General features: G+C 40.4%; 2 protein-coding genes across 7 annotated transcripts in view; one reads left to right on the top strand and one right to left on the bottom strand.

Annotated features, from left to right (window-relative positions):
* ARHGAP28 (Rho GTPase activating protein 28) overlaps positions 1–23385 on the top strand; it is a 187271-nt gene that overhangs the window by 162486 nt on the left and 1400 nt on the right. For 5 of the 6 annotated variants that reach the window (XM_017963879.4, XM_008979516.5, XM_035270597.3 and 2 more), the window contains 2 exons: positions 1204–1328; positions 21859–21923. In XM_017963879.4, coding sequence (XP_017819368.2) covers positions 1204–1328; positions 21859–21923 — 190 coding nt within the window. Of the gene's footprint in view, positions 1–1203; positions 1329–10094; positions 10251–21858; positions 21924–23385 lie in introns of those variants that run through there. The other variant, XM_035270596.3, reaches the window with a different exon arrangement.
* LOC103787566 (non-histone chromosomal protein HMG-17) lies at positions 10986–11460 on the bottom strand. Its single transcript, XM_035270601.3, has one exon. The coding sequence runs from the start codon at positions 11353–11355 to the stop codon at positions 11083–11085; it is 273 nt and encodes a 90-aa protein (XP_035126492.3). The 5' UTR covers positions 11356–11460; the 3' UTR covers positions 10986–11082.

The raw sequence follows: 23385 nt of genomic DNA, 5'->3' as shown, positions 1-23385 counted from the left end.
GGGACTTGGCCCCCACCTAGATCCAAAGCCCTCAGTACCTTTTCCTGAACTGCTGCTCTCTTGGTCCTTGCTGATAATATTAGGAGAATTCTGTAAGGACTGACTCTGTTCTAAAATATTTTGTGTTGGTTCCCTAGGGCTGCCAAGGTACCACAAACGAGGTGGCATAAAACAGTAAACATGTATGATTCTTTCACAGTTCTTGAGGCTGAAAGTCCAAAATCAAGGTGTCAGCAAGCTTGGCACCTTCTGAGGGCTGTAAAAGAAGCACCTGCATCTTGCCCCTCTTCCTCGCTTTTGGTGATGCCAGTCTCATCCGCTCTCAGCCTCCATCTTCACATGGCATTCTTTCTTGCCTCTCCATGTCTCTTCTCCTCTTATAAGAATGCAAGTCACTTGGATTAAGGGCACATCCTACTGCAGTTTAGACCTCATATGTAATGGCCTCATCTTAACTAATTACATCTGCAATGACCTATTTCCAAATAAGGTCACGTTTCGAGGTACTGGGAGGGTTAGGGCTTCAATTTTTCTTTTGGGGAGACACAATTCAACCCATAACATATTTCTTCTAGGGTATCAATAGAATATTGATAGAAAATGACTCTAGGGAGTCCATTTATATAAACCTTCTACATCAACATCACCATCCTTTGAGAAGGTACGGATTTAAGAGATTCCATCTTTCCCACCACTATCTACACTGCTCTGCACAGTGTTTTCAGCACACTTTGAGGGGTCCCATTTCAAGTGCCCACAGGGAATTGAATTTGGGCCAGCCATTCATGGCTGCTAACTAAAGAAAGAGGGTATTGGAGAAGCCATATTTTTAAATTGACTCTTAAATTTTTCAGAAGGTTGATACTCTTAAAATATATTGAAGTACAGAATTCTGCTTAAAGCAGGGTCAGTTAGGACTTTGTTCAAGAAATGCATTGATAGAAATGTTTGATTTTTGTCGTAACCCAGTTTTTCCCCCTCATGATTTGAAGGCATTATAGCAAGACCTGACCATGTGTAGTAAAAATAAAATACTAGTTTAGTCATGAGTGAGTTTCCAGGTGAGAAAGAAAGCAGTGTTCCATTCTGATTACGTGGTTTCCTAATTCGGAGTAGCACTGATTTTCACATGTCTTAAGTACATCATTGAGCTGATATGCATCCCAGTTTGACAGAATGTACCGAATTTCTCCTCCTTGGCAGTCTGACGTGCCGGAAGGAGTCATACGAGTCCATGCTCCACTTCTCTCCAAGGTGTCCATGGCCATTCAACTCAACAATCAAACCAAAGCCAAAGACATACTGGCAAAATTTCAATATGAAAACAGGTGAGTCAATGTGAATGAAAGTCTCTGCATGAGAAGGAAAACCTTTATCAGATGCATAACTTTCTAGGCATTTACAAATTTGACCTTTTGTAAAATATAGAATCTGTTGCGTTAGGGAGTTTACCAGTGGATTACTAGAATAAAAAGCAGAGAATGAAGTTAGTAGACATAGGATTGCTAACAACAAAAGTTGTTTTTCTTTTTTTTTGAGACACAGTCTCACTCTGTCACCCAGGCTGGAGTGCAGTGGCACAATCTCAGTACCCTTCAACCTCCACCTCCTGAGTTCAAGTGATTTTCCTGCCTCAGCCTCCTGACTAGCTGGGACTACAGGCATACACCATCATGCCCAGCTGATTTTTGTATTTTTAGTAGAAACGGGTTTCACCATGTTGCCCAGGATGGTCTCGATCTCTTGACCTTAGGATCTGCCCTCTTTGGCCTCCCAAAGTGCTGGGATTACAGGCATGAGCCACTGTGCCCAGCGAAAGCTGTTTTTCAAAGGAATTTCTACAAATGGAATTCTTAATAGGTATTGTCTATCTTGGTAGCTTCATTTATTCAGTGAGTTTTACCTTTTATTTATTTATTAATTTTTGACAAGAGTTTTGCTCTTTTTGCCCAGGCTGGAGTGAGATCGCACAATCTTGGCTCACTGCAGCTCTGCCTCCTGGGTTCAACTCAGGAGGCTGCATGCCTCCCAAGTAGCTGGGATTACAGGCGTGCACCACCACAACTGGCTAATTTTTTTTTTTTTTTTTTGCATTTTTATTAGAGACAAGGTTTCACCATGTTGGCCAGGCTGGTCTTGAACTCCTGACCTCAGGTGATCTGCCCACCCCAGCCTTCCAAAGTGCTGGGATTACAGTTGTAAGCCACTGCGCCAGGCTTGAGTTTTACCTTTTGTTAGAATGAAAATATAACAGGTTCGTTTTGTAGATAACTTGATGGTCCTTCAGGAATCACATTTTCCTAGGCCTGTATTGGCTTTAACATGGCTATATCAGATAGAGTTTATGTAGTTAAGTGGATACCATAGCTATTACTTTCCTTTAAATATACTACGAATAATTCTTAGAATCAGAATAATACAAAATTTCTTTTTGCAAATCTGCCATGGTCACCTCTAAGGGGCACACAAATCATGATAGTTTCTGTCTGGACATGCTTACTCAAGAATAAAAATTTGTCTTCTGGTTTTTAAAGGGTGAGAAACACTCATTTATCTATTGTAGGGCATGTATGATTTGCTGCCTCTAGTAAGACCCTGATGGATGGCCTTAAAATGAAGCATTCCAATTGTGCTGAAAACAAGTGGCCTTGTTGAGCAAAAAAGCCAGTTGTAAAAGTTAATATGCTTCATGATTGCATTTATTTAACATTTTTGAGGTTAAATTTTGCCGATGGAGGATAGATTAGTTGCCAGCGGTTGGGAGGGATGATTTGGAAGGGAGACAGTTTTGGTTATTAAAGGCCAACATGAAGGACCCTTGGTGTTGGAACTTGTGGTGTTGGGATCTTGACTGTGGTGAGGGATAACTGACCCTCTATAAAATTCTATTGAAATTAATACACACACACACACACACACACTCACAAATGAGTAGAAGGGAAATCTAAATAAGATAGGTAGATTGTATCAATATTGGTATCCTGATTGTGGCATTTGCTGTAGTTCTATGAATTGTTACCATTGGGAAAAATGACAGAATACAAAGAATCGCTCTGTATTATGTCTTACAACCACAAGTGAATCTACAGGTATCTCAATAAAAATTAAAATTAAAAGAAAAACAAGTAGCCAGTAAAAGTCATCTATGGTGTGAGGTCAGGATGGTAGTTTTTCTACCATCGGGGTAATGGAAGGCAAGGGCTGGTGGAAGGCATAGTGACCGGTAAGCCATGCTGATGGCCTCCAGAAGTTTCTTTTCCTTTTGATACTGGCACAGACTATATGATGTGTTAATTTTGTGAACATTCATCAAGTTGTACACTTATGACTTGTGTATGTTATGTATAATATATACACACACATTAACCCGTTTCCCACTTGCCCCAAGAGTACTGCACTGGCAGTTAGCTGTACTTTCTTTCTTAAATGGAAAATGGGTTGAAAAAGAAAAAGAAAAGTAGACAGAGGCCAACAGGAGCCCCAAACATGTATTCCTCTTTGCTATTGCACTGGACACCTCCATGTAGGCAGTCATATAGAGACTTGAAATATCATTCAATGGATCTGGACATCCAATAGACTTCTAGTTATATATATTACAAAACTGACTTTGTACTCTCAAGTAGACCTTTTACAGAAAGAAAATGTTTCTAATAAAAATAAATTATAACAACTTCTTCAAAAAATCTTGGTAACTCAGGAATGGGAAACCAAACATCATGTGCTCTCACTCATAGCTCATAGCTAAACTATGAGGATGCAAAGGCATAAGAATGACAGTGGACTTTGGAGACATGGGGGAAATGGGGAAGGGGTGAAGGATAAAAGACTACAAATTAGGTTCAGTGTATACTGCTCAGGAGATGGGCTTACCAAAATCTCAGAAATTACCACAAAAGGATTACCACTAAAGAAATTTACTGCTAAAGAATTTACTCATGTAACCAAATACCTGTTCCCAAAAAACCTATGGCAATAAAAAAACTTTAAAAATAATAACTTTTTAAAAATCTTGCCCTATCCATTCTCTTTGCTTGTTAGAACTATGGCCTACTTCAGTTTAAGTGTTGTAAACTGGCCCTGATTTTGCATCTTTCGCTAGAGGCTCATTTCTGACTGCCTACTCACAGCCCTATGTGTTTAAGTTAGAAAGGAGGGAGAAGCCCCATTCCTTCCAGGTACTCTCCTTTACAACTGGAACACCTTGGATAGTAACACAACAAAAAGCAGAGAAAGGCTCTGAAAGGTGGAGAGAAGAGGCCTTGAGAAATGACACGGTGAGTTCTGGGAGTTTCCTTGTCACCTCCCACTTATCCAGACAGGGCACTGCGGAAACTTCCAACCAGGAACTGACAACAGGCACAGACAAAAAAGAGCGCTAAGAAAAGCCTAGCCAAAGGATTAGGAAAGGAGTGGCCTAACCACAAAAAACCTTTCTCGCAGTATCTGCCCTGCTCCAACCAAACACCAATAGGAAAAACCCGGCACCACCCCCGTGGTTTCAGTGGATGCAATCAGGGCATGGATCTGCCATCCACCACCTGCCACCTAACACAGCCTGGTGGGTGGTCTGATTCCAAACCAGGGTCATGTCTGCAGAGTCCTGCAGTGAGTGAGCTAAGCTTCCACCTTCACCCAGCAGCAATGAAACTTAGCAGCAGCAAAGTAATGCAAGGTAGACCATTTAGCACAAGTGTCAGTAAGGCCCTGTGGGAGCTGAGCCTCTTCTTCAACCATGTGAACAAAACTGAACAAGGCAGGCCAAAGCAGAGCTTCCCTTGTGCCCTACTAGTATCATCAGGCCCAGTGGGGAAATGAACCTCCACCTGACACCTGGTGGAAAAGGGTACGATGTGGGAACAGTTGACACTCTGCTTCCTCCCCTCCTCCTTTCTGGGGTCAGTGGGCCCAGTGAAGAGCTGAGCTGCACCCTCAGCCTGTGGCAACAAAGCAGTGTTAGCTTCTATTTCCCCCACCCTGATGGCAGCAGTGCCCAGGAGGAAGCTGATCTTAAACTTCCAATTGGAGGCAGTGGGGCAGAGCCAATTGGTGTCCCGCTTTCAATGGGGCCCAAGAAGAAGCTGAACATACATGCCCACCCTGGCCTTGTGCTAAACCTCAGCAGGAAGGCTACATGCCAAAACGGGAAGATTAAGTAAGCCCTAGAGTCTCATAATATCATATCCAAAATGTTCGCAATACAACCCTAAATCACTCATTAAAGCAAAATCACATGAATGAGAAAAATCAAACCATGATATCAACACTTCATCAAATTTTAGAATTTTCTGACAAGAATTTTATAACAACTATAACAAAAAATACTTCCACAAGCAATTATGAATTCTCCTGAAACAAATGAAAAAGTAGAAAATATCAGCAAAGAAATACCAGAACAAATGGAAATTACAGAACTGGAAAATGAAAAACTGAGGTAAAAAACTTGCTGAGTGGGCTCAGTGGTAGGGTGAAGATAACAGAGGATAGAATTAGCAAACTTGAGGACATATCAATAGAGTTTATTGATTATGAGCAGCAGAGAGAGGAAATAAACAGGAAAAAAAAATGAACATGGAAGTCTAACAAGTGAGCTAAATGTCATACAACCAAAGTCCCAAAAGAAGAGGAAACACAGATTGAGACTGAAAGAATATTTGAATAAATGATGACAAAAATGCATCCCCAATTAGGAAAAGACATGAAACTGAGTGAACCCAAATGGGATAAACCAAATAAATCTAAGCCAAAATAGTACGATTAAACTTGTACAAATCAGAGACAAAGAAAAATTCTTGAAAGCATCCAGCGAGAAATGATGTTTTTAATATGGGGACACTAATTCAAATTACAGGAGATTTCTCATCTGAAGCCATGAAGGCTGGAAGGAAGTGACAAAACATTTGACAAGTACTTAAAGGAAAGAATTATCAACTATGAATTTTGTATTCACCAAAAATGTCCTTCTGGAAATGAGAAAGAGATAAAGACACTCTCAGATGAAGGAAAACTAAAAGATTTGTTGCTAACAAACTGACCCATAAGGGATGCCTGAAGGAAGTTCTTTAAACAGAAAGGAAATTATAACAAGGCTTAGAACATCAGAAAGGCCAGGAGAACACCGATTGGGTAAAAACAGGGCTATAAACTATCCTACTTCTCATGCATTTTTAAAATCACATTTGGTGATAGAAGCAAAAATTACATCACCTGATAAATTGCTCAGTGTATGTAGAGGACACACTTAAGACAATTACATTTTAAAATGGTGGCACACCCCCACTCCCTAAATGTGATCTGTGCAGAATCACTTCCTTCCAAAAAATACAGTGTGTAAAAAGGGAAAAGGCAACTTTACAGTCAAGAAATATGACCTCAATTAGGTGATCAGGTTAACATTAACAGTGATGAGTCGTGTTGATAGTATGGTGATAGCATCAAGGTACACGGTTGATAAGATACGATAAAAACAGTCCTTTATCTCTGTGGTCTTTCTCCCAAGAACACATAATTCCAATCTGAACGTGAGAAAAACATCAGAAAAATCCTAACTGAGGAACGTTCTACAAAATACCTGAGCAGTACTCCTTGAAACTGTTCAGGTCATCCAAACTAAGGCAACTATGGGAAACTATTAGAGCAGTCACAGGAGACACGACCACTATATTAGTTTCCCAGTGCTGCCATAACAAATCACCACAAATCGGCAGCTTAAAAGGTGGAAATGTATTCTCTCACAGTTCAGGAGTCCAGAAGTCTGAAATAAAGATGTCAGCAGGGTTAATTCCTTCTAAAAGCTCAGGGGGAGAAACTCTACCATGCCTCTCTCATGCCTTTTGGTGGTTGCCAGCAATCCTGGAATTCCAGTGCTTGAGACACATCATTTCCATCTCTTCTGCCATCGTCACATCATCTTTACTCATTTTAGGTGCCCCTAAATCCAGGATTATTTAACCTTACAGTCTTTAATTACATCTGCAAATACCCTATTTCCAAATAAGGTCAAATTATGAACTTGAGGGTGGGCATGAATTTTGGGGGACACTGTTCACCCCCCCCCATAGTTCCTAAATGTAATGCGAAATTCTGTTTAGGATCCTTGAACAGAAAATAAACATTAGGTTAAAATGAAGGTAATCTGAATAAAGCACAGACTTTTGTTAATAATAATGTATCAATGTTGGTTTATTAATTGTAACAAATGTACTATATTAATATTAGATGTTTATAACAGGGCCATAACATCTTCATAGTTTTTCTGCAAGTCTAAAAGAGTTCTAAAATTAAATATTTATTTTAAAATTGTTTCCAGGATTCTACCAGTTTTTAAAAACTATCACTTTTCGATGGTAAAGCCATTTCAGAGTAAACTAGGTAAAATTTAGTTATGCCAGAATATTAGAATTATCTTTCTGTTTTAAAAATGAAATCTGTGCATGCATCAGTAGGCCTCCTTTAACTTAGGTGATTTTGAATTCAAATAACTGACAAGAAATAGAATTATCACAGTCATTGGAATGGCTACTATCTTAAAAAAAAGAAAGAAAGAAAATAACTGCTGGTAAGGATGGGAAGAAATTGGAAATCTTGTGCGCCATTAGTGGGAATACAAAGTGGTACAGCCACTGTAGAAAACACTATGGTGATTGCTCAAAAAATTACGAATAGAATTACCATATGATCCAGCAATTCCACCTCTGAGTTTATGGCCAAAAAATTGAAAGCAGGAGCTCTGGGAGACATTTGACTCTCCTGTTCACAGCATTATTCACAATAGTTAAGACATGGAAGCAACCCAAGTTGCTATCCAACAGATGAATGAAGAAGCAAAATATGGTATATACATATAATGAAATATGATTCAGCCATAAAAAGGAAAAAATTTTTGACATATGCTTCAAAATGGATGAACCTCAAAAACATTATGCTGATGAAATAAGCCAATCCAAAAGGATAAACACTATGTGATTCCACTTCAGTTATGGTCAGACTCATAGAGACAGAATAGAATGGTGGTTGCTAGGGGCCTAGAGGAAGGGGAAAATGGGGAATTATTGTTTAATAGGCATATAGTTTCAGTTTTACAGATGAAAAGTTCTGAAAACAATGCTGGTTATGGTTGTACAACATTACAAATATATTTAATACCACTGAACTATACCCCTAAAAATTGCTAATATGATACATTTTATGTTGTATGTATTTCACCATGATAGAAATATAAAAACTTTTAAAGGAATAAATCTAATTAATGTTTTAAGTGTAGGATTAAGGGAACTAATGAAAGTACGCATCATTTATTTGTAAAACATCAATGCCAGTAAACTGCGATATGTTACACATGCATTGTAATATTCAGAGAAACCACAAGCAAAAGACATACAAAGCAATATACTAAAAGATTGTATAAATAAAACAAAATAGAATCCAGAAAGATGGACCAAATCGTGGGCCATAAAACAAATCTCAACAAATTTAAAATAATTGAAATTATACAAAGCATCTTCTATGACTATAAACGTATCATAAACTAGATATCAGTAACAGGAAGAGAACATGAAAACCTCTAAACACTTTAAAACTAAATCAGACACTTCTAAACAATCTGCATGTCAAAGAGGAAGTATTAAGTGAAATTTAAAAAAATCCCTAGAATGAAAGTAAAACTGGTAACATGTAAAATCATGTGGTGGCCAGGCACGGTGGCTCACACCTGTAATCCCGCACTTTGGGAGACCAAGGAGGGCAGATCACCTGAGGTCAGGGGTTCAAGACCAGCCTGATCAACATGGCGAAACCCCATCTCTACTAAAAATACAAAAATTAGCCAAATATGGTGGAGTGCACCTGTAATCTCAGCTTCTCAGGAGGCTGAGGCAGGAGAATCGCTTGAACCCGGGAGGCAGAGATTGCAGTGAGTTGAAACCACACCACTGTACTCTAACCTGAGTGACAGAGTAAGACTCCATTTCAAAAGTAAATAAATAAATAAATTAATTAATTAAATTAAAAAATAAAATTATGTGGGATACAGTTAAAGCAGTGCTGAGAGAATAAGTTTTAGCAATAAATGCATATGATAAAAATGAAAGATCTCAAATCAACTCTTCAAGTTCCTACCTCTAAAAACTACCAAAACGAGCAAAATAATCCTAAAGCAAGCAGAAGGACAAATGCATAAAGATAAGCAGAAATAAATAAAATTAAAAACAGGAAAATGATAAAGATCAGTGAAACAAAAAATTGGTTCTTTTTAAAAACAATAAAATTAATAAACTCCTAGGAAGACTAACAAAGATAAAAAGAGAGGTGATACAAATCAAGAATATCAAAAAGAGATATCACTAGTATAGTATTTCCATCAAAGGGATCAAAGGATTACTGTAACAACTTTATAGCTCAGAAATTCAAAAACTGAGAATGGATCAATTCCTCAAAAAACACTAATTACCAAAATACAACCAAAATGAAATTAACTAGCCAGATAGTGCTATAGCCATTAAAGAAATTTAATCTATAATTTTAAAGTTTTTATTTTTTTTTTTATTGCATTTTAGGTTTTGGGGTACATGTGCAGAACATGCAAGATAGTTGCATAGGTACACATGTGGCAGTGCGGTTTGCTGCCTTCCTCCTCTTCACTCATATTTGGCATTTCTCCCTATGCTATCTCTCCCCAGCTCCCCCACTCGCTGTCCCTCTGCTATTCCCCCCAATAGATCCCAGTGTGTAGTGCTCCCTTCCCTGTGTCCATGTGTTCTCATTGTTCATCACCCGCCTATGAGTGAGAATATGAGGTATTTCATTTTCTGTTTTTGTGTCAGTTTGCTGAGAATGATGTTCTCCAGATTCATCACAAAGGACAGGAACTCATCATTTTTTATTGCTGCATAATATTCCATGGTGTATATTTGCCACATTTTCCCAGTCCAGTCTATCCTTGATGGGCATTTGGGTTGGTTCCAGGTCTTTGCTCTTGTAAACAGTGCTGCAGTGAACATTTGTGTGCATGTGTCCTTATATTAGAACGATTTATAGTCCTTTGGATATATACCCAGTAATGGGATTGCTGGGTCAAATGGAATTTCTATTTCTAGGTCCTTGAGGAATCGCCACACTGTCTTCCACAATGGTTGAACTAATTTACACTCCCACCAGCAGTGTAGAAGTGTTCCTATTTCTCCACATCCTCTCCAGCATCTGTTGTCTCCAGATTTTTTAATGATCGCCATTCTTTTTTTTTTTCCCCAAGCCAAACTGTATCCAGCTTTATTAAAGATACTTTTCATAAACAATCATGGTATTTCAGGCAGGACATGGGCAGACAATCATTAACAGTATACAACAACTTTCAAACTCCCTTCTTTGATGGACTACCAAAAATCAGAAAGCCACTATAAAACCCAATGAAGTCTTCATCTGATGCTCTGAACAGGGAAAGTTTAGAGTGAGGGTTGACATTTCACATTTAGCATGTTGTTTAACAACTTTTCACGAGCCGACCCTGACTTTCAGGAAGTGAAATGAAAATGGCAGAATTTATCTGAAGATCCACAATCTAGAAATGGAATCACTGCTCTTTTGACAGGTGCCATCTCAATGGCATCACTGGCAAGACCAGATTGCCTGACACACTGGTAACCAATGACTGGGGGTCAGGTCCCAACAGATGCCTGGACTTAAGGGAGTTAAGTCTATGCTGAAAGACGGAAAGGGAGAAGAGGACATAAAAGCGAATTTGTTTTTCCATACCACAAGGCTTTTGTGTGCCAAGGTGGCCATGTGTGTCAAAGTCAGGGAATCCCTCCTCCTGGGAGCCAAGAGGAAGTCTCTCAAAACTAGAAGGGAAAGTCGTTTCCCCACATCAATCCAGCTTTGGAGACATTCAGTTAGTGACATATGCCCCTTCTCCCAAAACAACAATGAAGTGTTCTCTGTGCTAACAACATAGCTTAAAAAAAAAAAAAAAAAAAAAAAAAAAGAAAAGGTAAAACAAAATTCTGCATTTTTATAAAACTTGATAAAAAATAGTATTTCAAACTGTACAGTCACCAGAAGTACACAGTTATCAAAAATGCACACACTTCACTTGGCATCTCCAGCACCTTCGGCTTTCTGTGCCTGGTCTGTTTTGGCATCTCCGTTTTCTGCAGGGTTATTCCCTTCCTTGCCAGCATCAGCTTTTCCCTTTTTCCCTTTGGGTACCTTCTCTCCCTTCTTTGCAGGGGCCTTTTTAGGCTTGGGCTCTGGCTTTGGAGGAGCAGGTTTAGCCGACAACCTCGCGGATCTTCTCTGTGGTTCGTCCTTCACCTTGGCTTTATCTCCTTTAGCATCCCCTTCAGCCTTTCTCTTGGGCATGGTGGCGACGGCGGCGGGACGTAGGCGCTGGGCGCGGGATGCAGCGGCGCATGGGCTTCGGTCGGTCCGGGGGTCGTTCTCGCCTCCTCTTCTTCACACTGCTCCTAATGATCGCCACTCTAACTGGCTTGAGGTGGTATCTCAATGTGGTTTTGATTTGCATCTCTCTAATGACCAGTAATGATGAGCATTTTTTCATATGTTTGTTGGCCTCATGTATGTCTTCTTTTGTAAAGTGTCTGTTCATATCCTTTGCCCATTTTTGAATGGGCTTGTTTGTTTTGTTCTTATAAATCTGTTTTAGTTCTTTGTAAATTCTGGATATCAGCCCTTTGTCAGATGGGTAAACTGCAAAGATTTTTTCCCATTCTGTTGGTTGCCGATTCACTCTAGTGACTGTTTCTTTTGCCGTGCAGAAGCTGTGGAGTTTGATTAGGTCCCATTTGTCTATTTTGGCTTTAGTTGCCAATGCTTTTGGTGTTTTGTTCATGAAGTCCTTGCCTACTCCTATGTCCTGAATGGTTTTGCCTAGATTTTCTTCTAGGGTTTTTATGGTGCCGGGTCTTTGTTTAAGTCTTTAATCCATCTGGAGTTAATTTTAGTGTAAGGTGTCAGGAAGGGGTCCAGTTTCTGCTTTCTGTACATGGCTAGCCAGTTTTCCCAACACCATTTATTAAATAGGGAGTCATTTCTCCATTGCTTGTTATTGTCAGGTTTATCAAAGATTGTATGATTGTAGATATGTTGTGTTGCGTCCGATGCCTCTGTTCTGTTCCATTGGTCTATATCTCTGTTTTGGTACCAGTACCATGCTGTTTTGATTACTGTAGCCTTGTAGTATAGTTTGAAGTCTGGTAGTGTGATGCCTCCTGCTGTGTCCTTTTTGCTTAGAATTGACTTGGCTATGTGGGCTCTCTTTTGGTTCCATATGAAGTTCATGGTGGTTTTTTCCAGTTCTGTGAAGAAAGTCAATGGTAGCTTGATGGGGATAGCATTGAGTCTGTAAATTACTTTGGGCAGTATGGCCATTTTCACGATATTGATTATTCCTAACCACGAACATGGAATGTTTCTCCATCTGTTTGTGTCCTCTCTGATTTCGTTGAGCAGTGGTTTGTAGTTTTTCTTGAAGAGGTCCCTTACTTTCCTTGTAAGTTGTATTCCTAGGTATTTTATTCTCTTTGTAGCAATTGTGAATGGCAGTTCATTCTTGATTTGGCTCTCTTTCAGTCTGTTATTGGTGTATAGGAATGCTTGTCATTTTTGCACCTTGATTTTTTATGCTGAGACTTTGCTGAAGTTGCTTATCAGTTTCAGGAGTTTTTGGGCTGAGGCGATGGGGTCTTCTAGATATACTATTATGTCGTCTGCAAATAGAGACAATTTGGCTTCCTCCTTTCCTATTTGAATACCCTTTATTTCTTTTTCTTGCCTGATTGCTCTGGCTAGAACTTCCAGTACTATATTGAATAGGAGTGGTGAGAGAGGGCATCCTTGTCTAGTGCCAGATTTCAAAGGAAATGCTTCCAGTTTTTGCCCATTCAGTATGATATTGGCTGTTGGTTTGTCATAAATAGCTTTTATTATTTTGAGATATGTTCCATCAATACCGAGTTTATTGACGGTTTTTAGCATAAAGGGCTGTGAATTTTGTCAAAGGCCTTCTCTGCATCAATTGAGATAATCATGTGGTTTTTGTTTTTGGTTCTGTTTACGTGGTGAATTACGTTTATAGACTTGCATATGTTGAACCAGCCTTGCATCCCCAGGATGAATCCTACTTGATCATGATGGATAAGCTTTTTGATGTGCTGTTGCAATTGGCTTGCCAGTGTTTTATTGAAGATTTTTGCATCTATGTTCATCATGGATATTGGCCTGAAGTTTTCTTTTCTTGTTGGGTCTCTGCCGGGTTTTGGTATCAGGATGATATTGGTCCCATAAAATGATTTGGGAAGGATCCCCTCATTTTGGATTATTTGGAATAGTTTCAGAGGGAATGGTACCAGCTCCTCTTTGTGTGTCTGGTAGAATTTGGCTGTGAACCCATCTGGACCTGGGTTTTTTTTGTGTGGTAGGCTCTTAATTGCTGCCTCAACTTCAGACCTTGTTATTGGTCTATTCATAGTTTCGGCTTCCTCCTGGTTTAGGCTTGGGAGGACACAGGAGTCCAGGAATTTATCCATTTCTTCCAGGTTTACTAGTTTATGTGCATAGAGTTGTTTGTAATATTCTCTGATGATGGTTTGAATTTCTGTGGAATCTGTGGTGATTTCCCCTTTATCGTTTTTTATTGCATCTATTTGGTTATTCTCTCTTTTCTTTTTTATCGTTCTGGCTAGTGGTCTGTCTATTTTGTTGATCTTTTCAAAAAACCAGCTCTTGGATTTATTGATTTTTTTGAAGGGTTTTTTGTGTCTCTATCTCCGTCAGTTCTGCTCTGATCTTAGTTATTTCTTGTCTTCTGCTAGGTTTTGAGTTTTTTTGATCTTGCTCCTCTAGCTCTTTCAATTTTGACGATAGGGTGTCAATTTTGGATCTCTCCACTCTTCTCATATGGGCACTTACTGCTCTATATTTTCCTCTAGAGACTGCTTTAAATGTGTCCCAGAGATTCTGGTATGTTGTGTCTTCGTTCTCGTTGGTTTCAAATAACTTCTTTATTTCTGCCTTCATCTCATTGTTTATCCAATCAACATTCAAGAGCCAGTTGTTCAGTTTCCAAGAAGCTGTGCAGTTCTGAGTTAGTTTCTGAATTCTGAGTTCTAACTTGATTGCACTATGGTCTGAGAGACTGTTATGATTTCAGTTGTTTTGCGTTTGCTGAGGAGTGCTTTACTGGTCGTTTTAGAGTAGGTGTGATGTGATGCTGAGAAGAATGTATATTCTGTGGATTTGGGGTGGAGAGTTCTGTAAATGTCTATCAGGTTTGCCTGTTCCAGGTCTGAGTTCAAGTCCTGGATATCCTTGTTAATTTTCTGTCTGGTGGATCTGTCTAATATTGACAGTGGAGTGTTAAAGTCTCCCACTATTATTGTGTGGGAGTCTAAGTCTCTTTCTAAGTCATTAAGAAGTTGCCTTATATATCTGGGTGCTCCTGTATTGGGTCTATATATATTTAGGATCGTTAGCTCTTCTTGTTGTATTGGTCCTTTTACCATTATGTAATGTCCTTCTTTGTCTCTTTCAATCTTTGTTGCTTTAAAGTCTATTTTATCAGAGATGAGCGTTGCAACTCCTGCTTTTTTTTGCTCTCCATTTGCTTGGTAAATCTTCCTCCATCCCTTTACTTTTAGGCTTTGTGCATCCTTGCCTGTGAGATGGGTTTTCTGGATACAGCACACAGATGGGTTTTGGCTTTTTATCCAATTTGCCAGTCTGTGTCTTTTGATTGGTGCATTTAGCCCATTTACATTTAGGGTTAATATTGTTATGTGTGAATTTGATACTGCTATTTTGATGCTAGCTTGTTGTTTTGCCCATTAGTTGATGTGGATTCTTCATTTTGTTGCTCTTTAGCATTTGGTATGTTTTTAGAATGGCTGGTACTAGTTGTTCCTTTCTATGTGTAGTGCCTCTTTCAGGAGCTCTTGTAAAGCAGGCCTGGTGGTGACAAACTCTCTGAGTACTTGTTTGTTTGCAAAGGATTTTATTTTTCCTTCACTTATGAAGCTCAGTTTGGCTGGATATGAAATTCTGGGTTGAAAGTTCTTTTCTTTAAGGATGTTGAATATTGGCCCCCACTCTCTTCTGGCTTGTAGGGTTTCTGCTGAGAGATCTGCTGTGAGTCTGATGGGCTTCCCTTTGTGGGTGACCCGACCTTTCTCTCTGGCTGCCCTTAGCATTTTCTCCTTCATTTCAACCCTGGTGAATCTGACAATTATGTGCCTTGGGGTTGCTCTTCTTGCGGAATATCTTTGTGGTGTTCTCTGTATTTCCTGGACTTGAATATTGGCCTGCCTTGCTAGGTTGGGGAAATTTTCCTGGATAATATCCTGAACAGTATTTTCCAGCTTGGATTCATTCTCTTCATCACATTCAGGTACACCTATCAAACATAGATTAGGTCTCTTCACATAGTCCCACATTTCTTGGAGGCTTTGTTCATTCCTTTTTGCACTCTTTTCTCTAATCTTGGCTTCTCGTTTTATGTCATTGAGTTGATCTTTGACTTCTGATATCCTTTCTTCTGCTTGGTCAATTCGGCTGTTGAAACTTGTGCATGCTTTGTGAAGTTCTCGTGTTGTGTTTTTCAGCTCTTTCAATTCACTCATTCCTCTCTAAGTTGTCCCTTCTTGTTATCATTTCCTCAAATCTTTTTTCAAGGTTCTTAGTTTCTTTGCATTGATTTAGAACATGTTCTTTTAGCTCATTAAAGTTTCTCATTACCCACCTTCTGAAGTCTGATTGCATCATTTCGTCACACTCATTCTCTGTCCAGCTTTGTTCCCTTGCTGGTGAGGAGTTTTGGTCCTTTATAGGAGGCGAGGTGTTCTGGTTTCAGGTGTTTTCCTCCTTTTTGCGCTGGTTTCTTCCCATCTTTGTGGATTTATCCACCTGTCATCTGAGTGGTTGCTGATTTTCCGATTGGGTCTCTGAGTGGATGTCCAGATTGTTGATGATGGAGTATTTCTGTTTCTTAGTTTTCCTTCTAACAGTCTGGCCCCACTGCTGTAGGACTGCTGAGGTCCACTCCAGGCCCTGCTTGCCTGGGGAACTCCTATAGCAGCTGCGGAAACATGAGGGTTGCTACTAGATTCTTCTTCTGCTGTCTTTGTCCCTGAATGATGCCTGTCAAATGTCAGTCTGATCAGTCCTTTTTGAGGTGACTCTTTGTATATACAGGGGTCAGGGATCTGCTTGAGGAGACTGACTGTACTTTATAGGAGCTCAAGTGCTGAGCTGTGAGCTCCGGTGTTCATTCAGGACTGCTAGGCAGGTACGTTTAAGTCGGCTGCAGCAGAACTCATAAAGCCCCTTTTTTTTTCCTTCAGTGCTCTGTCCCAGGGAGTTAGGGCTCCATTTATGAGTAACCATTGCACTGTCCTGCCCAGCAAGGGGGCAGTCTAATCACTGCTTGCCTGCAGTGGCTATGCTGAGCTGCCATGGGCTCTGCCATGTTGCCGTGGGCTCCGCCTTGTTGCCATGGGCTCCGCCCTGCTGCTGTGGGCTCCGCCCTGTTGCTGTGGGCTCCGCCCTGCTGCTGTGTGTAATTCCCTGTAGTCCTGTTTATATGAGTGTGCTTGCCTCTGTAGTGGTGGACTCTCTGTTATTGCGGGTTGTCCTGGCAACAGCGGGTTGCCTCGGCAACAGCAGGCTGCGTCAGCAATGGCAGTGTAGCTCCACAGGTGTTGAGTGCCTTGGTAATGGCGGACACCCCTCCCCTCCGAGCTGCACCATCCTGGGTTCCACTGTGCTTGCCATGAAACTCTCAACCCCGAGTGTTTCCAATTTCTGTTTTGTTTGTCCCTGTAGGGGTGGGACCCGCTGAGCCTGATCACCTGGTTCCCTGCCTCAGAGCCCTTTTTTTTTTTTTTTTTAAGTTGAGCGGTTGACTCTCTCCCAGGTGTTCCAGTTGCCTGCTGCAAGGGCGCCGAGATCTGTGTGATTTCCCGTGCAGCAACCCACTGCGCCAGCTCAAACCACGTTGCTGCCCGGGAATCTCCTGGGCTGGCTTTCTGTTTACATCTCATTTAATCAGATTAATGTGCTAATCTGCCTTCTGAAATCTCCAATTGTCAGTTTAACAGGGCAACCAAACCAGCGTATTTTGTACAGAGTGTCGCTGCGCTGTGGCCTCGGCCCAAACAGCTGCGCCAGCCCAAACTGCCATGCAGCCCATGGGGCTCTTACACCTGGGAATCTCCTAGTCCATATGGACAACAAAGATCCATATGGAAATGCGGCATCCACTCACCCTCCACGGATTGACTGGGAGCTGCAATCCTGAGTTGGTCCTACAGCGCCATCAACTTTAAAGTTTTTAAAAGCTCTCCAAGCCCAGATGGTTTCACTGGAGAATTCTAGCAAACATTTAAAGAATTAACACTAATCTAGAACGATCTTTTCCAGAAAATAGAATAGGGAAAAACACTCCCTAACTCATTTTATGAAGCTTGTGTTAATACCCTGATACCAAGAAGACAAACCCTCAAAGATATTATAAAAAAAATAAACAAACAAAAGCTCTACAGGCCAATATCTCTCATAAATGCAGAATTTAAAAATTATCATCAAAATAGAAAATCTAACAGCATTTATTAAAAGAATTATACACCATAAACCAACTGGGATTTTTTGGGGGCATGCAAGGGTGACTTAACATTAAAAAATCAATCAGTGTAATTAGCCATGTCAACAGGAGAAAAGTCATACAGTCATCTCAATTGATACAGAAAAAAGCTTTTGACAAAATCCAACACCAAGTCATGTTAAAAGCTCTCAGAAAACTAGGAAAAGAGGAGAACTTACTCAACTTGATAAAAATTATCTGCAAAACCTGCAGCTAACATCATGCTTAACAATGAAGGATTGAATGCTTTCCCTCGAAGAGCAAGAGTAAGGATGTCCACTTTCATCAGTCTCATTCAACATACTACTGGCAGATTAAGTCGCTGTAGTAAGGCACAGAGAAGAAATAAGAGGCATACAGATTATAAAGGAAGGAAGAAAACTGTCTCTATTTGCAGATAACCTAATTGTCTACATACAAAATTTCTTTTAAAAAAATTTTTTTAAAGACCTAGAACTAACAAGTTAGTTCAGTAAGATCACAGGATACAAGATTAACACAAAAGTCAATCACCTTGGAACCTGTGGAAACCAAATTTAAAACCAGAAGTAAAAACACAATACCCTTTACAGTCACTCCAAAATAAATACTTAAGTATAAACCTAAGTAAACCTTTACAGGATCTGTGTGCTGAAAATTACAAACTGCTGGTGAAAGAAAGTAAAGAAAACCTAAAGAAACGGGGAGACATGTCATTTTCATGGATTGGAAGAAAACACAGTAAAGATGTCAATTCTTCACCAATTGATCTATGGGTTTAATGCAATTTCTGTCAAAATCCCAGCAAGGTACTTTATAAACATGCACAAGCTTATTCTAAAAATATGTCTGGAAAAGTTCAGGCCCTAGGATAACTAAAATCATCCTGAAAAAGAAGAATAAAGTAGGAGGAATCACTTTACTAGATATCAAGGCCAACTATGTAAAAGCTAGATTGATCAAGATAGTATGGTATTGGTGGAGGGATAGACATTTGGATCAATGGAATAGAGAACCCAGAAACTGACCCACACAAATATGCCCATCTGATTTTAAAAAAGATTTTATTATAAACTATACATAACATAAAAGTATGTTTTAGACCAGGCGTAGTGGCTTACACCTGTAATCCTAGCACTTTGGGAGGCCAAGGTGGGCGGATTGCCTGAGCTCAGGAGTTTGAGACCAGCCTGGGCAACATGATGAAACCCTGTCTCTATTAAAATACTAAAAATTATCCAGGTGTGGTGGTGTACACTTCTAGTCCCAGCTATCCCAGAGGCTGAGGCAGGAGAATTGCTTGAACCCAGGAGGCGGAGGTTGCAGGGAGCTGAGATCGTGCCATTGCACTGCAGCCTGGGTAACAGAGCAAGACTCCATCTCAAGGAAAAAAAAAAAAAAGTATGTTTTAACCACTTCAAGGGGATGGTTCAGTGGCACTAAGTACCTTGACATTGTCATATAACCATCACCGTCATTCATACCAAGAATGTTTTTCTCATCCCACATTGAAACTCTATACCTATTCTCTCTGTCTTCAGCCACTGGTAACCATTCTTCTCCTTTCTGTCTCTATGAATTTGATTATTCTAGCAACTGATTTTGAGAAAAGTACAAAAGCAATTCACTGGAGAAAGCATTTTCAGTAAATGTTGTTGTAGCAATGGATGTCCATAGTGTCCATAGGCAAAAATAAATAAATAAACCTCGATCTAAACCTCACACCTATTCAAAAATTAACTCAAACTAGATCACAGACTTAGGTGTGTAGTGTAAAACTACAAACCCCTTAGAAAATAATGTAGGAGAAAATCTTTGTGATCTAAAACTAAAGAGTTCTTAGAACTTGACATCAAAAGTGTGACCTATAAGAAATAAAATTGATAAATTAGACCTCATCAAAATGGAAAACTTATACTGTAAAAGACCCTGTGAATAGGATGAAAAGAGAAACTAAGGACTGGGCTAAAATATTTGCAGAGGACCAGTATCTAAAATATATAAAGAAAACACTAAAAAAAAAATCCAATTTGAAAGTGGGCAAAAGACGTGAACAGACATTTTACCTAAGAGATGGAGATTACATTTCATCAGAGAGATAAACAATTGCAAATATGCCCATGGAAAGATGTTCAACATTGGCCTTTATGGAAATGCTCATTAAAACCGCAGTTACATATTACTACACACCTGTGAGAATGGCTAAACTAAAAAATACTGCCAAAGATACAGAGAAACGGGATTGCTCATGCATTTCTCATGGGAATGTCCATAGTGCAGTCACTCCATAGAATAGTTTGGCAATTTCTTAAAAAATTAAATCTCCAACTGCTATGTGACCCAGCATTCACACTCCTGGACATTTATCCTGAAGAAATGATGGCAATGTTCACACAAAAACCTGTACACAAATGCTTATAGTGCTTTATTTATACGGTCAAAAACTGGAAGAAAAAAAAAACCTAGGTGTCCTTCAACAGGTGAACGACTAAAGAAACTGGTTAATCTATACCATGGAATACTACTCAGCATTAAAGGTGTAGCAACAAGCTGGGCATGGTAGCTCACGCCTGTAATTGCAGCACTTTGGGAGGCCAAGGTGGGCAGATCACCTGAGGTCAGGATATCGAGACCATCCTGGCCAACATGGTGAAACCCCGTGTCTACTAAAAATACATAAATTAGCTGGGTGTGGTGGCACATGCCTTAATCCCACCTACTCAGGAGGCTGAGACAGGAGAGTCACTTGAACCAGGGAGTCAGAGGTTGCAGTGAGCCAAGGACGCACCACTGCACTCCAGCCCAGCAACAGAGCAAGACTGTCTCAAAAAGGAAAAAAAAGTACAGCAACCTGGGTGGATCTCTAGGGATTTATGCCAAGTGGGAGAAAAGGCCGATACAACACTTCTTCATACTAGATGTTTCCATTTGTTTAACCTTTATGAAATGACAAATTGATAGAAACAGAATAGGGTAGTGCTGCTGGGGTAAGGGATATGGCTAGGGTAGGATGGGGAGAAGGAGTGAATGTGAATAAAGGGACAACAGGAGGTTCCTTGTGGGACTGGAAATGTTCTGCATCTTCCTTAGATCAGTGTCAACATTCCGGTCAGGATACCGCACTAGAGTTTAGTGAGACGTTACTATCGAGAGAAACCCGTATAGGGTGCGCAGGATCCGCATGTATTATTTCTTACAACTACATGTGAATCTACAGCCTCTCAAATGAAAGTTCAATTAAACAAAAAAAAAAAAAAAAAGAGAACACACATGCATCTTCCTCACAGTGGAGAGGCCAGGACAATCATTCGAAGTAACCAAGCTGAAGGTCATTCCTGGATTGGGATGGAGGTCAGCGGTGGTCACTCAGACTCTTCTAACCCCGCATTCTAGTCTGGGGTGGAAAAATTAAATTGGGTGATAGTTCCTTGTGACTTGCTTTTATTTTATTTTATTTCGTTTTATCTTCGAGACGGAGTTTTACTCTGTCGTCCAGGAGTGCAGTGGACTCTGCACTCTCTTGCCTCAGCCTCCCAGATAGCTGGAACTACAGGCATGCACCACCACGCCCGGCTAATTTTTTGTATTTTTAGTAGAGATGAGATTTTGCCGTGTTAGCTAGGCTGGTCTCAAACTCCTGACCTCAGGTGATCCACCCACCTCAGCCTCTCAAAGTGCTAGGATTACAGGCGTGAACCACTGCACCCCAGCCATTACTTGCTTTTATTAAGGGGCAGAGACTTGCAATATAGTCAGTCTTAGACACCTTGCAAAGCATGGGTCAAACTGAGAAATGTGACTTGGGCTGAGAATTCCATTTAATTTTTTAGCAAATGCAGAAATGAAACCTGACCTCTTTTGGATTGAGAGTAATGTGGCCAATGACAAGGCAGTATTAAACATGCAGCTGCTCCGTGGCCACCCTTGATGTGTCAGTAACAGTAACTACCCTAAAATGGAGCTAAAATGGAGCTGGCAACTGTGGCCGAAATGGGCTGTATGTGGTGCAGTGCGGCGGCTTCCCATCCTGGTGGGGAGCAGTCCTGTCCTCTCTGGGCCTCAGCTTCTCATCTGTATCAGACAGAAAAACAAGTGTTCTTATCATAACTTCTGTCGTCATAGTTTTGGGGGCTATATTTCATTAAGGCAGAATGAATTATTTGTTGCCTCGTTGTTTAACATGCATTCTTAGATCAGGAAAGTGTATTAAATTACTTTCTCATTTTTTTCAGTCATGGTTCATCAGAATGTATTAAGATTCAGAACCAAAGGTTATATGAAATTGGAGGAAATATAGGTAAGCATTCTTTAAAGGTAAGCATTCTTTAATAATTTCTACTGCTAAGTTCTCTGATTACTCTAAAAGAAATATGTTGCTATTATCATAAAGGTATATTTTATAAATTTCTCATATAAAAACTAAAAATCATTAGGTTTCTGATATTTTTATCTCATATAAGAAAAGTTGCACAACGTTTCTAAAATATTTTCAAAATTTAAATGAGACTGTTTTAGTGTTGATATGGAGTAGACTTGGGTCTTTTTTTTTTTTTGACATGGAATCTCGCTGTGTCACCCAGACTGCAGTGCAGTGGTGAGGTCTCTGCTCCTACAACCTCCACCTCCCAGGTTCAAGCAATTCTCCTGCCTCAGCCTCCCTAGTAGCTGGGATTATAGATGCCTGCTACCATACCCAGACAATTTTTTTATTTTTAGTAGAGATGAGGTTTCACCTTCTTGGCCAAGGTGGTCTCAAACTGTGACCTCAAGTAATACTCCTGCCACGGCCTCCAAAGGCTGGGATTACAGGCATGAGCCATCACGCCTAGGTGGCTTAGGTCTTTTCAGTGTGACTTAAAGTTGGAAAGTCTCTCTGGAGACTCAGTGCAAAACAAAGCAGACAATGCTGTAAGAACTTTCAGAAGCATGGCACCATTCTGATGCACTTCCCTATTTTCGCTCTCCTACCAAAGTCATTCTGTTTCCTTGGGAGAACAGGGGAGGAATCCCCCCAGACCAAGGAATTCTCCCTTTGGTCTGTGAATGCCCTCACAGCCCCATGCGCACTCCATGCTCCTCGCCTCACCAGCACCCTCCACTCTCCCACACCAGCAGCCTTTCCCTCCCAACTGCAGCCTTTTCCTTGTGCATTTAAAAAATCAGCAGTTTCTCTCATCTTCACAAAATTCTTTCTTGACTCCCTTTAAGTCCACTCCCATTTCTCTGTTTAACTTTACAGCAAAAACTTCTTTAGTCAGTGTCTGCACTCCATTTTCTTCCTCCTTGTTTTCTCTTGAAGCCACTCCAGGCACGCTCTGCCCATCGGCACTTCGCCAGAATCACCCGCTTGTCATGGCCACCAGACAGCTCGTCCGGTTTTAGAACTGCCCGAGTTGATCTTTCCCTCCTTTGAAGAACACTTTCTTCACCTGACTTCAAGGACACACTAAGCTTCTGACTTTCTTCCCACTTTTCCTGGCTGCTCTGCTGGAGTCCCCGTGCCCCTTACTTCTTGTCCTCTCAGCCTCTCAAAGTTGGAGAGCCATAGGGTTCAGTCCTCGGAACTCTCCTCTATTTGCACTTACCCTTCTTGGCGAGCTCAATCTATCTCACCGCGTTAAAAATACACCTGTATATGGATGCCCCTGAAGTTTCTATCCCAGGTGTCCCTTTAAACACTGAACCTGTCAATCCAATCACCCGGCAGGTATGGATCTGGGGCCTCTGCATTTGCTCTGACTTTTCCCCTCCAGACAGCC

Source organism: Callithrix jacchus, chromosome 13 (assembly GCF_049354715.1).
Source record: "Callithrix jacchus isolate 240 chromosome 13, calJac240_pri, whole genome shotgun sequence".
Classification (NCBI taxonomy): Eukaryota; Metazoa; Chordata; class Mammalia; order Primates; family Cebidae; genus Callithrix; species Callithrix jacchus.
The sequence above is the reverse complement of the archived record's forward strand: the minus strand, read 5'-3'. Positions and strand labels throughout refer to the sequence as shown.